Source organism: Peromyscus eremicus, chromosome 1 (assembly GCF_949786415.1).
Source record: "Peromyscus eremicus chromosome 1, PerEre_H2_v1, whole genome shotgun sequence".
NCBI classification, from domain to species: domain Eukaryota; kingdom Metazoa; phylum Chordata; class Mammalia; order Rodentia; family Cricetidae; genus Peromyscus; species Peromyscus eremicus.
In genome coordinates this window covers 51,377,084-51,390,223 of record NC_081416.1, presented here as the reverse complement: position 1 = coordinate 51,390,223, position 13,140 = coordinate 51,377,084, and the positions used below count along the sequence as shown (strand labels likewise).

At 51.8% G+C, this 13,140-nt stretch overlaps 1 protein-coding gene across 4 annotated transcripts in view; it reads right to left on the bottom strand.

The window, feature by feature from the left end:
* Window positions 1-414: 414 nt before the first annotated feature.
* The window catches only part of Fads2 (fatty acid desaturase 2), a 54,036-nt gene continuing 41,310 nt past the window's right edge, over window positions 415-13,140 (bottom strand). For all 4 annotated transcript variants that reach the window (XM_059260987.1, XM_059260996.1, XM_059261004.1 and 1 more), the window contains 7 exons: window positions 8,227-8,287; window positions 7,936-8,012; window positions 2,748-2,845; window positions 2,488-2,584; window positions 1,872-1,951; window positions 928-1,053; window positions 415-576 (listed from right to left, as the gene is read on the bottom strand). In XM_059260987.1, the coding sequence (XP_059116970.1) occupies window positions 525-576; window positions 928-1,053; window positions 1,872-1,951; window positions 2,488-2,584; window positions 2,748-2,845; window positions 7,936-8,012; window positions 8,227-8,287 (591 nt within the window). In that variant the 3' untranslated portion in view covers window positions 415-524. The remainder of the gene's footprint in view (window positions 577-927; window positions 1,054-1,871; window positions 1,952-2,487; window positions 2,585-2,747; window positions 2,846-7,935; window positions 8,013-8,226; window positions 8,288-13,140) is intronic.

Here is a 13,140-nt window from a genome sequence, read left to right as displayed (position 1 = left end):
TTCCTTGGGCACCAAGGTCTAAGCTGGCCCTGGACAGCTGGAGGGAGACCCTACGTACTAATCCCAGCCATGGGAAGGATGCCCAGAACACAAAGTATGTCTTCACCCAGACAAGCAGGGAGTGTAGGGCCAGTCCTGGACCCTGCTGCACAGCCCCCCAGCATGTCTGTGGGACACAAGGGAGTGCAGACGAAGGTCTGGTGGCTAGGCTGCAAGGGGCGGAGTCTTACACTAGGGATCTGGAGGTGCAGAGGCAGAGATGTACCACCAGCTCCAGTCACCTCTCTCCTGCTCTCTGGGAGAAGGGCCTGGGAAGCAGAGAGGACAGAGCTGGAGCTGACACAGGGGAACCCCATGAGGCTAGGATGGGGGTCGGGGGAGAACAAGAAAGGATGAAAGACCAAACATGGGGAATGTGAGCCAGCGGACACTTCATGAGAACCCTTCAGAACAAAAGCCCTCCCCTCCCTCTGGCCGTCACCCCAACTGTGCCCCTTCCCCGAGGATGCCTGAGGACTGCTGCTTCATTTATGGAGGTACGCATCCAGCCACAGCTCCCCAGACTTCTTCAGAGAACTGCAAAGAGAGAGAAGACCAGGGCTCAGGAACCAGGATGCAAAGGGGCCAAGGCTTCTAGGCAGCGGGACATGGGGGAAGTCGTGCTACTCATCTCAGCTACTGACTAGGGCTTGCCACTTACCACAGCGGCTGTGGGCTACTGACTAATGCTTTCTAGGGAAATCCCTGGGAAAGGAGAGAGAGGAGCTCCTCTTCCAGTCCTGAGTGGACCAGAGGTCAGTAATCCCCACTGGGAGCTAGAGTCCTCCTGTGAGTCCAGCCATGTGCCTCTCACCTCCTCAGCCCCGCTGCATCGCTGGCCCCTTCCAATGCCTCAGAGCCTCAGCACCTGTCAAGTCCACCCCTCACCTCACGATGTCCAGCAGGGCCCTCAGCAGTGGCTTCTCCTGGTACTCGATGCCATGCTTGGTGCAGAGAGACTTCACTAGTGGGGCGATCTTGTGCAAGTTGTGCCGTGGCATGGTGGGGAAGAGGCTGAGGGGGCAGGTGGGCAGAGTGAGTGCACTGCAGGACCCATGCTCTCCACCCCTCCCTACAGCCCAGGGAGGCAGGCAGGTCTGAGGCCCTATCTGCAACCCAGATAAGACTATGCAGCTCCTACCAGCTGTCTACAGGGACCGCTAGTGATGCGTAGAGGGGCAATTCATGAGCAGGGGCACTCCAGAAAGCCATATTGGTATTGCACAGCCAGAGACAAGGGTCTCATGTTTTTAAAAAAGAAAAAGAAACAAATCTGAGTGCTATGGCTCAGGCCTGTGGTTTCATTATTTGGGAGAACAAGGCGGAAGAAGTTCAACTCCCAGCTTAAAAAAAAGGACATGAAGGAACAAATGGGAGATGAGATGGGAAGAAAACGACAAAAGATGAGACAAAGGAAGATGCACTGGGGACAGTCATGTGGCCGCCTGAGCACCAGACAGGCTGTCATACAGGTCCTCAGTTTCCCAGTCAGTTAACTGGGAGTGTCTCGGCCCTGGGAGCATTATAGGACTGTGAGATGGTCTTGCAAGCTTTCTGTATCTGCAAAGTGGCCGCACGTAAAGTAGCACAGTCCCCAGGATGGCCATGTGGCACAGGGCCTGGATAACAATGCCTCCAGGATGCACTGATCCCAGAGCCCCTCTCCTGCCCAACCATGTTCTTGGATGGGGCAGTGGCCTTGTCAACAAGAGAAGACAAACCTGCATGGCAACCTTGGCCTATGGGCTGGCGACTGCCCCCCCACTCCTTGTCTTCCCTCCCCCACCCCCTGTCCCCCCCACTCCCCCCCCACCTTGCCGGGCCACACTCACTGGTGCTCAATCTGGAAGTTGAGGTGCCCGCTGAACCAGTCATTGAAGAAGGACTGTTCCACGTTGCAGGTGGCTGCCAGCTGCAGAGGGGACAGGGAATAAGTGACTGGGGGTGAGAAGAAAACCAAAGGACTGAGACTGACCTCATAAAGGTCACCTTACCCAGGGTCTCAGGGTCACCTCTCTAGGTCATACTATGTTCTACCTGGAAGCCTCAGCCCACCCAGATTCCTTGAAGATCCTTTGGAAGATTCCTACCATTCCTTCCAATTTTCTTCTGGGTTGTTTTTAACTCAGTCTGGCCTTGGACTCCTGATCCTTCTGTCCCCACTTTCCAAGTATTAAGATGATAGGTATGGGCCGCCATACTGGGTTTATTGGGTGTCAGAGATCAAACCCAGGATTGTTTGTGTGCTAGACAAGCACCAACTGAGCCATCCCTAATCTTCCCACCACCCTTTCTTGCTCAACTCTGAGGCTGCCAACAGGCTACAAGTAGTCCTAGGGAAGCCCAGCACAGCCCTGGATCCACTGAGGCAGGCAAGTTTGGGTGAAGGCATGGACAGTGGGGTCAGGGCTTTGCAGGGTCCCTGTGACGACCTTTGCCTTCCCTCACCTGGCTGCTGAACCAGTCCCGGTAGTGATCAAGATCAATCTCCATGACGATGTGGTTCATCTGTGTGACCCACACAAACCAGTGGCTCTCCAGGAACCTAGAAGATGGTGCAGCTCAGTGCTGAAGCCTCAGGGTGGGGGACAGGCAGCCACACAGAAACAGACCCACTGTACCTACCCTACCCCCACAGCAAGTACAGGGTTCACATCTCAAAGTCAGGGCTCTCAAAAGCACAGGGTGAGCCAGCAAAGCTGGGGTACCTGATGAAGTTGAGGAAAACCAGGGCTCCCAGGATGCCATAGAAAGGGATGTAGGTGTAGAAGAAACGTACATAGTAGCTGATGGCCCAGGCCAAGTCCTGTAGGGGAAACAAGATCAGACTTAACCTGCCCCACCCTACTTGGCATAGTGCACCTAACCACAGAGGCATGTGTACACACAGCTCGCACTGCTTAGCACAGGTGTTCAGAAGAAACCACAGCAGTTGCTAGGAGGTTGGGACACTGGGCCGTACACAGTCAGACACTTGCCTAAACCACCTCTTCACATGGGGTTTGCATGGTGAGTTTCAGGAAAGAAATGGGATATTGGCTAGCAGGTAACCAGTAGGTCCAGAGGATTGTAATGTGAGCCCCCAACATGTGACCAGGTCACTGGCCATCAGCCTTGCCCCTGCTTGCTCAGGTATCTGGATTGCCTTCCTTTCTTAGGAGGGAAAGGACCAGGAGACACACGCTCCCCCGCTTCCTGCAACCCAGACCAGGTCACTCCCCAGGTTGGACTCTCTTTTGGGACCCTCTCCCCTCTTCACGTTGTCTGCCCCTCCTTGGGGTTGGCAGCAAGGTCCTAAGCTTGGATATCTCTCCTGGGAAGTCTCTGCCCTCTGTCACATGCAGAGAAATCCATGTCTTTCCACTTCCTCTGCCACTCAACCCAGGTGTCTTGGCTGGACCATAGCAAGAACCTCCCTTTTCTCTCTTGCTGATGGTTCTCACGAATCCAGGGCAACCAATGACCTGTGCTCCAAGCAGATCCCAGCTCTCTGCTACAAGACCCTCCCATGTAATCCAAGTGGCCATAGAGCTCTGCAGGATCCAGAAGTCCTTTTGCCTCAGCACCCTGACCCAGTTCTCAGGGCTTTTGCACAAACTGTTTTTGCAGTCACGAATACTCATGCCCAGCCTATGCTTATGCAGAATACTTTATCAAGGACCAGACTCTCCGAGGCAGTGGAAAAACCCTGAAGAGGAGCTGGAGAGATGGTTCACTGGTTAAGAGCACTGGCTACTCTTCCAGAGGACACAGGTTCGAACCCATACAGAGGCTCACAGGCATCTGTAACCTTAGTTCTAGGTGACCTGATGTCCTCTTTTGGCCTCTGTGGGCACCACCAAAACCAAACCAAAGATCCTGAAATGACAATAGAATCTGGCACATTGGTGTCTTGGTTCAGGCACAAAAATGGAGAACAAAACCAGGACCACATCGATGATGAAGACATGGCGGGACACAGAATGACTTAGAGAACAAGGGTGGCCCTAGTCAGTGCTTTCTTGGTTGCAAAGAATTGGGGCCGGTCCCTAGCACCATTCCAGGTGGTCAGAGTGCTGTCAACTAAGTGGGAAAGGGGGTGGGCATCTCAGGAGGGCCGGAGGGCCGGAGTGGGAACAGATGAAACAGTTAGGAGTAGCTGAAGACAAGATGCTCAGATCTGGCGAAGTGGTGGCTTTGGTCAAGAGAAGCAGGCACAGCAAGCTCTTGCCATACTTGATCATCCTTTTTTCTTTCCTGGGCAGAGTTTGAACTCAGGGTCTCATGTATGCTAGGCAAGCACTCTGTCACTGAGCCACATCCTCAGCCCCACTTTAATCTATTGCATAAATGCAAGGCATAAGTATGTAGGTATGTGTGTGTGCATATGCTAGGATGTGGTACACACACACACACACACACACACACACACACACACACACACACACACAGAGAGAGAGAGAGAGAGAGAGAGAGAGAGAGAGAGAGAGAGAGAGAGAGAGAGATGCCAGGCATGGCTTGGGAAGTAGAGGTGGGAAGCTAGTGAGTTCAAGGCTAGCTTGGGCAATACAGTGAGGTCTTGTTTCAAAATTAAGTAAGTAAATAAATAAATGGATGGTGAGCCTGAGAGGTGAAGGCTGGTAAACAACAGGGAGACTACCAGGGTAAGTAACCATGGATAATCAGTCCCAGGAAAGTGCGGTCTGAAAAGTACCCCAGGTGGTGCTGTAGGTGCCTGTGCTAGATCGTGAGCACTCTTTCCAACTCTTAGGGCTTCCCATCTCCATCCTCAAGGCTAGGGTCTCCCAGCCCTCAGTGTGTGCCAGTAAAAGATGACTCTTCACCATGGGGCTTCTATGCTTTGTGGGATGTTTACCACCCCTCTTGGTCAGATGCCAGGCTAGCATCATCTTCCCACTGCTAAATCTGATCATCATAAGTGTCTCCAGATACTGCCAATGGCCCAATGAACTGCCCAGGACCTGGTTACAGCAGCTGCTCAGGATGCAAGGCCTGGGAGCCTGTCAGAGTCCCCTGGCTCTGCCCTCTGATGCTCTTGAGGGACATGGTTTGATTTCCCTTCCTGCTCTTCCTGGTTGATGCTTTTACTCTTTGTGGGACAAACAACAGCAACACAGACCTAGGGATATAAAGATGGCTCATTTTCTCATAACTGAGGACCCGAGTTTGATCCCCCAGGATCCCCTGCATGAATGGTGATGGGTGCTTGTAATTCCAGCATTTAGGAGACAAGATCAGAAAGATTTCTGAGGCTCTCTGGCAGCCAGTCTAGCCTAATTAGTGAGCTCCAGTCCAGTGAGAGACCCTGTCCCAAAGGAGGTAAAAATGGTGTTCCTAAGGGTGACACCTAAGGTTGTCATCTGGCCGCCACAAGCACAGGCACACAATGACTGTAACACTCACGACAGCACAAAACACAATAGCTGTACATGGGTGTGCATAATATGTGTGTGCATATGCATAGGATATGGTACACACACACACACACACACACACACACACACACACACAGACAGACGCTTGAAGATGCCCTATGGTTATGAGGTGCTGTTGTGTGGAAGAAGTGTGGGGAGGAAGGTACAAGGATGTGGCGTTAGGAGTTCTCTGTATCCCTTGGCGTCAGATTGGACAAGGCACAAGCTTTCAGTCTCAGTAATTCTCACTGCGAAACTTTGTTGTTGTTCTCACTGATGATGTTGGGTTTTTTGTTTGTTTCGTTGTTGTTGTTGTTGTTGTTGTTTGTTTTGTTTTGAGACAGCCTTGTCATGTATCCCCGGCTGGCCTGGCACTCATTATTAGACCAGGCTGGCCTCAAACTCACAATGATCCACCTGCCTCTTCCTCCCAAGTGCTGGGATTAAAGGTGTGTGCTACCACATCTAGCCACTGATGTGATTTTAAAAGGCTGAGAACACACCCATGCTAAGGGGCCGTGCACTTGTCTGTTCTCTCCTGAGGGCAGGGACCATATTTCCCTCATAGCTAACTCTCTGCTTGTGGTGACCACTCCTTAGAGCTTACTCTACCAGGGGTAGGTATTCACAAACCTTATACAAAAATCACAACTGTACTATGCAAACCCAAGCTGGCCTCCTCAAACCTACACACAGCCTCCTCCCTCCCTGGAGGTCCCTCTAAGCCTATTGTTTTAGGTAGGAACATACCCTCTACGATGGCTAATCTTGGTTGTCAACTGGACATCTGGAATTAACTAAAAGAATCACAAAAAACTGAAGCTTCTGCTCTTTGCCTGTTTGCCCTCACTCTTGCTGGCCAGTTCCTCTATCTTTTTGCTGTGGCATTCCTTCATTGATGTTAGAATCTGCTCTCTAGGAATCCTCTGGGACTCCAGCACCACAGCAGGACTGCCGAGACATCCGGTCTCATGGGCTGAACAATACCAGATTCTTGGCTTTTTCCATCAGGGACAGTCATTGTACTACTCTGACGCTTCCCTATAAGCCGCTCCGGTAATCCCGTGTGTGTGTGTGTGTGTGTGTGTGTGTGTGTGTGTGTGTGTGCGTGCGCATGCGCGCACATTCATTTTGTCAGTTCTGTTCCTTTAGAGAACTCTAACACACCTTCCAAACTCATACAGTGACATTCTAAGCCCCAGCACCTCAAAAGGCAATGTCTTCGGACATTGCTAAAGCCCTTGCTAATAGAACTCATTAAGACAAGGTCATTCCGATAGGTCCCAATGCAATAGGACGAATGTCATCCTATAAGAAAGGAACAAAGCTAGGGGTACAGCTCAGTTGGTAAAGTGCTTGCAACTTTAATGCCCACCTACAAACAAAAGCTGGGCACCACGGCCCATACTTGTAATCCTGGCACTGGGGAGAAAGTCAGGCAGATCCTGGCGCTTGCTGGACAGGCCAGCCTAATCTGTAAGCTCCAGGCCAGTGAGAGACCCTGCCTCAAAGGAAGTGGCACCTAAGGTTCCTGTGGTGGTTTGAATGAGAATGCCCCTGCGGAGGCTCATATATTTGAATATTTGGTGCCTAGTTGGTGGAACTGCTTGGCAAGGATTAGGAGGTGTGGCCTTGTTGAAGGAGCTGTGTCACTGGGGATGGGTTTTGAGGTCTCAAAAGTTCACATCATTTCCAATTAACACTCTGCCTCATAGTTGTGTCTCAAGATGTGAGGTCTTCGCTACTGCTCCAGTGCCAGGCCCACCTGCCTGCTGCCATGAGTCCCACCATGGTGGTCACGGACTCTCACCCTCTGAGACTATAATCCCCCAATAAACTCTTTCTTTTATAAGTCACCTTGGTCATGGTGTCTTGTCACAGTAACACAAAAGTAACTACGACAGCTCTCCTTTGGCTTCCACATGCACACACATGTAAGCACACCTACACATATACACATGCACCCATAGACACACACAAATACACATTAGAAAAACAGGGGAACACCTGAACACAGATACAAAAAGGCCTAGGGAGATGATATAAAGAGAGACAAATCTACCAGTCAAGGAGAGGGGCATGGACCCCCCCCCCCCACTCCCCAGGGTGCTGTCAACTGATTTTAGACTTCTGGCCTCCAGGGAGTGAGAAAATATGTTTCCATTGCTGAGGCTATCTACTTCCAGTGGGCTGTGTTAGCCTCTCGTCACGTCGCCTTCTGGATCTTTCTAAGGGACTCTGCAAGGGCAAAGACTGCCAGGTAGACTCCCTGCATGTCTGTATTGGAGGCATCTTTAGAACTGACATGCTGCAGCCTTCTTGACTTTCTTGGCTCTGGTGACCTCAGGACAGGTCCTTCCTAAGAGTGACAAAGCAGCTCGCTTTGGGAGAGATGTCTGGGGATTCGCAGGCCCACAGAGGCACCAGGGGCGAGGTGCCCCAGTCACACTCACCCACCGCCAGCCAGCACCACTTGACTTACCACCCAGTCCCTGCGTTTGATCATGGTCATGATGATCTGGTACTGGAAGTACATAGGGATGAGCAGCGGCGGTCCGACTGTGGGGAGAGCAGATGGCCTGTCAGAGGTGAGGGGGCCAGCTTGACACCACCTGCAGGGTCCGGAGGTGTCTACACAAGCTGGCTGCAAGCACCCTTCTCTCGAATAGATGTCCCGTCACTTTGCCGTTTTGAAAAGGGTATGGGAGGAAATGGGGCAGATGGGAACACTGGGGTGAGAGCAGGGTTGGGGACCCCTGGCAATCGCACTCACTGAGGAAGAAGTATTCGTGCTGGTGGTTGTAGGGCAGGTATTTCAGCTTCTTCTTGCCGTACTGAGGAGAGAGGAGAGATCGTGAACATGAGCCTCCGTATTCCACCTCCAACCCACTTTGTGCATCACCCTCCTCTGCGGAGACCACGCCTCTTTCCATCGATCTGTATCTGGGTCCAACAAGGCTAGCAGCTGCCAACTTTCTTGGGCCTGGCTGCACATGCCAGTGTTTTTACTGGAGTTAGGGGTCAGACCCCCGGTCTTGGCAGCCCTGGTGAGTTTTGCTCAGCCACCTGTCCGAAATGGACCAATTAAAGAAATGTGTTAATGGAAAAAACAGAGAAGGAAGAGTCAGTCAGTGTGGTCACACTGTGAAGAAAAAAATAAAGAGGTCCAGTGAACCACACTACACCACACCACTAACCATCATTGGGATCCTAAAATGAGGTTTGGGTTTAAACCAAAAGCAAGAGGTATATATAACTAAGCCAGTTAGGTCAAGGTGTGGCCCTGCCCATCACTGATCCATCTCTATCTCTATCCCAGTCTCTCCTGCAAGGTGATCTGGCAAATTCTCAGAATTGTGAGATCTCTCTGGGAGACAAGCTCTTCCCTGGCTGGCATCAGGCTTCAGTCTTTTCCTTCTCCCAGCATGCAATTCCCGGGGAATTTCCAGTTTCTTGGGGTCTATTGTTCAATAGTCCGAGAGCCACAGGGAGTGGGCCTAAGTTTCTCTTTAGAACACCTTCATTCCTGCCAGCGCTGTGAGGCCCAAATCCCAGGCCAGTCCCCAGGCTGGTGGCTGAAGTTCAGGCCCAGAGTTAATCGCTGCTCAAGGCCATGAGAATATGCCTGCTGTTAGTCTTTTTTTTTTTTTTTCTCCCTGTTGTAGTTTTGTTGGGAGTGTTGGGGATGGACTCCAGGGCTAATCCTCTGCCACTGAGCTACACTCCTAGCCCTTGGGTCAACTTGGAGATGAATAGTAAAAAAGCTTACATAAGCTTAGGTACCCCACAGGGAGCTTCTGGAACTGTCTCTACCCCTCTGGGAATGATAGAGGCTCCCAGGTCTCAATAGGGCACTCCCAGGAGACAGCTAAGAGAAACCAAACAGGGACCAGGAATCCTTAACAGTCATCATCCTGGGAACACCTATTCTTGAAATCTCGTAGTCATTTCTAAAGGCTAATCTCTTTTCCCCAGTGGTTCTTGGCACACGAGGAAGTCAGCTAGACAGAAGAGACCCTACAGCACTGGAGAGGTGGCTCCTCTGTTAAGAGCACTTGTTCTTTTAGAGGACCCAGGCCTGGTTCCCAGCACCAACATGGTGACTCACAGCCATCTATAACTCCAGTTCCAGGGGATCCAATGCCCTCCTGTGGCCTCTATGGGCACCATGCACTCATGTGGTGCACAGACACATGAACAGACAAAACAGGTATATACATAAAGTAAAATACACATGAAATAAAATAAATAGAAGCAGCAGCAGCAGCAGCAGCAGACACCCTGTAATTCCAGGGCCTGACCCCCAGGGAGCAGCCCACCCCTGCCTCAGATCAAGGAGCCCCTGCTCTTTTTGCTTGCACTGCTGGGAAGGGTGTGTGCGTTGGGGGGGTAGTGCAAACCTGTGCTTCGAGTCAACAGATCCAAACTTACTAGATGCTGCTTCTTGCCAACACAGGGCCCATGCAGGTCCCCAGGCCTCTCCGAGCATGTCTGGTTTCCAAGTTATTGGTTGTCAAGCGTTGCCGATGGGAACTTCGACATAAAGGCTATCTGACTCCAAGACAATGCCATCCTTCCCTCTCCAGACCCAAAACTTAAGTCACCCTCCTCAAACACTTTTGGGGGTCAGGAAAGCAAAACGAATTACAGATGGAAGAAAACTTGGATGTCTCCTAGGCTGACACCCCGTCCTCCAAGTCAGAACACAGAGGGGGAAGTGTGCGTCAAAATCAGAGGTCCAAGGGCTCCCTCAAGGAAGGGGTGTGGGTGGGAACAAAGTCCAGCCTGTCCCCAGAATGCGTGTCTTGGTGCCAGTGGCCATGGCCACACGCCTGCTGAAGGACAACCAGAAACGATCCCTTTGTTCCTTGAAGCCTCCTGTGTCTTGGCAAGGACCTCATGCATTCCCAGAAAGTATGTCGCGTACACACAGTCTGTCATTAGAGTCAGGCCTGAGGTTGGCCTTAGAGAGGTCAGAGCCAGGGAAGCCTCAGAGGGGCCTTTGATGGCTTCCCAGGGAAGGGAGGGGATTGAAAGGCGGGCACAGAGGGAAGAGAGATACCTCCCTAAGGTGCCCAGTGAGTGGGGGGAGCGGCAGCCTCGGGGAAGGTGAGGACAGGCCCTGGGGTCTGCTCTGACCTCCTCCCAGGAGCCAGGGAACTGGTACCCAGGCCCAGACTCTGAATGAAGGCTTCCCAGCCCTGGAAGCCCCGAAGGCTTCCCCCTTTATCTGTTCCCTCTTGGAACTGTGCTGGCTAGTTTTATGTCAGTGACACAAAGTCACTGGAGAGGAGGGGGCCTCAACTGAGAAAAGGCCTCAGTAAGATCAGTGTACAGGCAGGCCAGCAGGGCAGTTTCGTCACTGGTGATTGATGGGGGAGGACCCAGCCCACTGTGGGTGGGGCCACCTCTGGGCAGTGTGGTCCTGGGTTCTAGAAGAAAGCAGGCTGAGTGAGCCACCGTGGGGAGTAAGCCAGGAAGCAGCACCCCTCCCCACCACCACCTCCATGGCCTCTGCATCAGCTCCTGCCTCCAGGTTCCTGCCCTACTTGAGTTCCTGACTTGCTTCAGTGATGGACTGTGATGTGGAAGTATAAGCCAAATAAACCCTTTCCTCCCCAAGTCGCTTTGGTCGTGGTGTTTCATCACAGCAATAGGGACCCTAAGACAGAGACTGAGCACCAAGGACAACCTTCAGGTCAGCAGAGGCCAGAAGGCCCCTTTAGAGAACCATGGGAGACGGCCACCAGGGGAGACCATTTGAAGGTTGTCTTTGCACAGCGAGTACTGTTTCCATTGTTTATGGTCACTGTGGGGGAGAACTGAGACTGTTGGGCTGCTTGCAGCTGTCTCCAGCAGGTCAGCATTGTTGGCTCATACATGCCCTTTTCAACATCCCGGATTGACGCACCAACATGGCCAGGCCGCCCCAGGCAGTGGCAGGTCTCAGAAGCAGCCTCTACGGATGCCCGGTCTTAGAGACGCAGGGACTCAGCATTTGGAAACCATTCTCCATTAAACCAAACTCCTTAACCTCCCTGACCTTCGGGTTCCCTGCTGCGAAGTGGAGGTATGCTGTGCGCTTCATAGGAATTCTGAGAGCCCAACAGATGAAGTAGATACGAAAATGAAGGAGATACTAAGGCACTATGGGGTGGTGAGCAGAGCATCATTTACAGTAACATCTGCATGTACAAAGTGACATGTTGACACAGCACATCTGTTTTCATGGCAGTTTTCAACTCGGTGGCCTCTGAAGGGACAGCTGCAAAGGGATGTTAGGGTATGGCTGAACCACATCTCTTCTCCAGAGCTCATAGGATGGTTAATCCTGATTATCAGCTCCCTGGTGATTCTAGATTGAGTTCATTGAGGTCGGAAAACGCACCTTAAATGCAGGTTTCACCATGACATGCACTGGGGTCTTAAACTGAATAGAAAGAAGAAAGCAAGCCGAGCACCAGCGTTCATCTCTCCCTGCTTTCCTGACTGGCTCTCCACCTCATGGACTGAATCCCCGCGCACTGGAACCCAGGAACCCCCACCCCACCCCGCCGCCAACGCTGCCGCACTAAGTTGCTTCTTGTCAGGTTTCCAGTCAAAGCAATGAGAAAAGAGACAGGTACACCCACAAAGCACAAGCTGGCGTCTTAGCGACACCAGGCCCTGCGCTGTGGTGATCCTCCAGCTGGTTTTACTTGACCCATACCTTGTTAAGTCATGGGATCAAGGAAGGAACTGAGAGAGGTGTTTTAGAACGCCCTGAGCTAGTGGGGTAAACACACGGCTTCTTTTCAGAAAGCTGGACCTAACCAACGTTTCCAAGGGCTGGCAGGCTGGATAGCAGCTCTACCATGACTTTGAGTCTGTCATTTTTTTTTTTTCTGCCTTAGTGGTTCTAGATACATAAAGGTCGACGACAGCTCCTGCCTCATAGGCTAAGTAAGGAGTAAATGGTGTTGTGCACACCTGACAGGTACTCCTTGGGGTGCAGGTCCACAGACTCACTTCCTTCCAGCTGGGAGGTGCTGAGGCCAAAGTATGGGGAGCAGAGGCTCCTGCTCATCCCCACTCTTGTCCCACACAGGAAGGAAGCTGGGGATGCAGTACAATTAGAGGGGAGGGGCCAGGAACAGAAGACACTTTTACCAGCTAATCTGTTGTGGCCAGAGCCCAAGACAGAGGTGATGGCACACGCAGAGCTCTCATTGAACTGGGACAGCTGAAGACCACAGATGGGGGACAGGCAAGGGGCAGGGAGCAGGAAGCGCTGCCAACCCTGGTGGCCAGTGTGACCAGCTTCTTCACCACAGGACAGATGTGACAGTTAATAATGACTATCAACTTGACAGGCTCCAGAACCACTTAGGAGATAGGCTTCTGGGTACGTCTGTGAGGGACTATTTAGATTAGGTTAACTTACGGATGATATCATTCCTTAGGCTGTGGTCTTGGAATATAAAACAGAAAGCAAGCTGAACACTACCATTCACCTCCGCTTCCTGGCTATGGATGCAATGTGACCAGCCAGCCTCCTGGTCCTTCCACCATGCCTTCTCTACCATAATTGAATGACACCCCTGGAACTCTTAGCAGAAATAAGTCCATTCTTCCTTAAATGGCTTCTTTGGTCACAGCAATGAGAAAAGTAACTAATATATAGAACTGGTGCCAAGAAGTGAGGCCA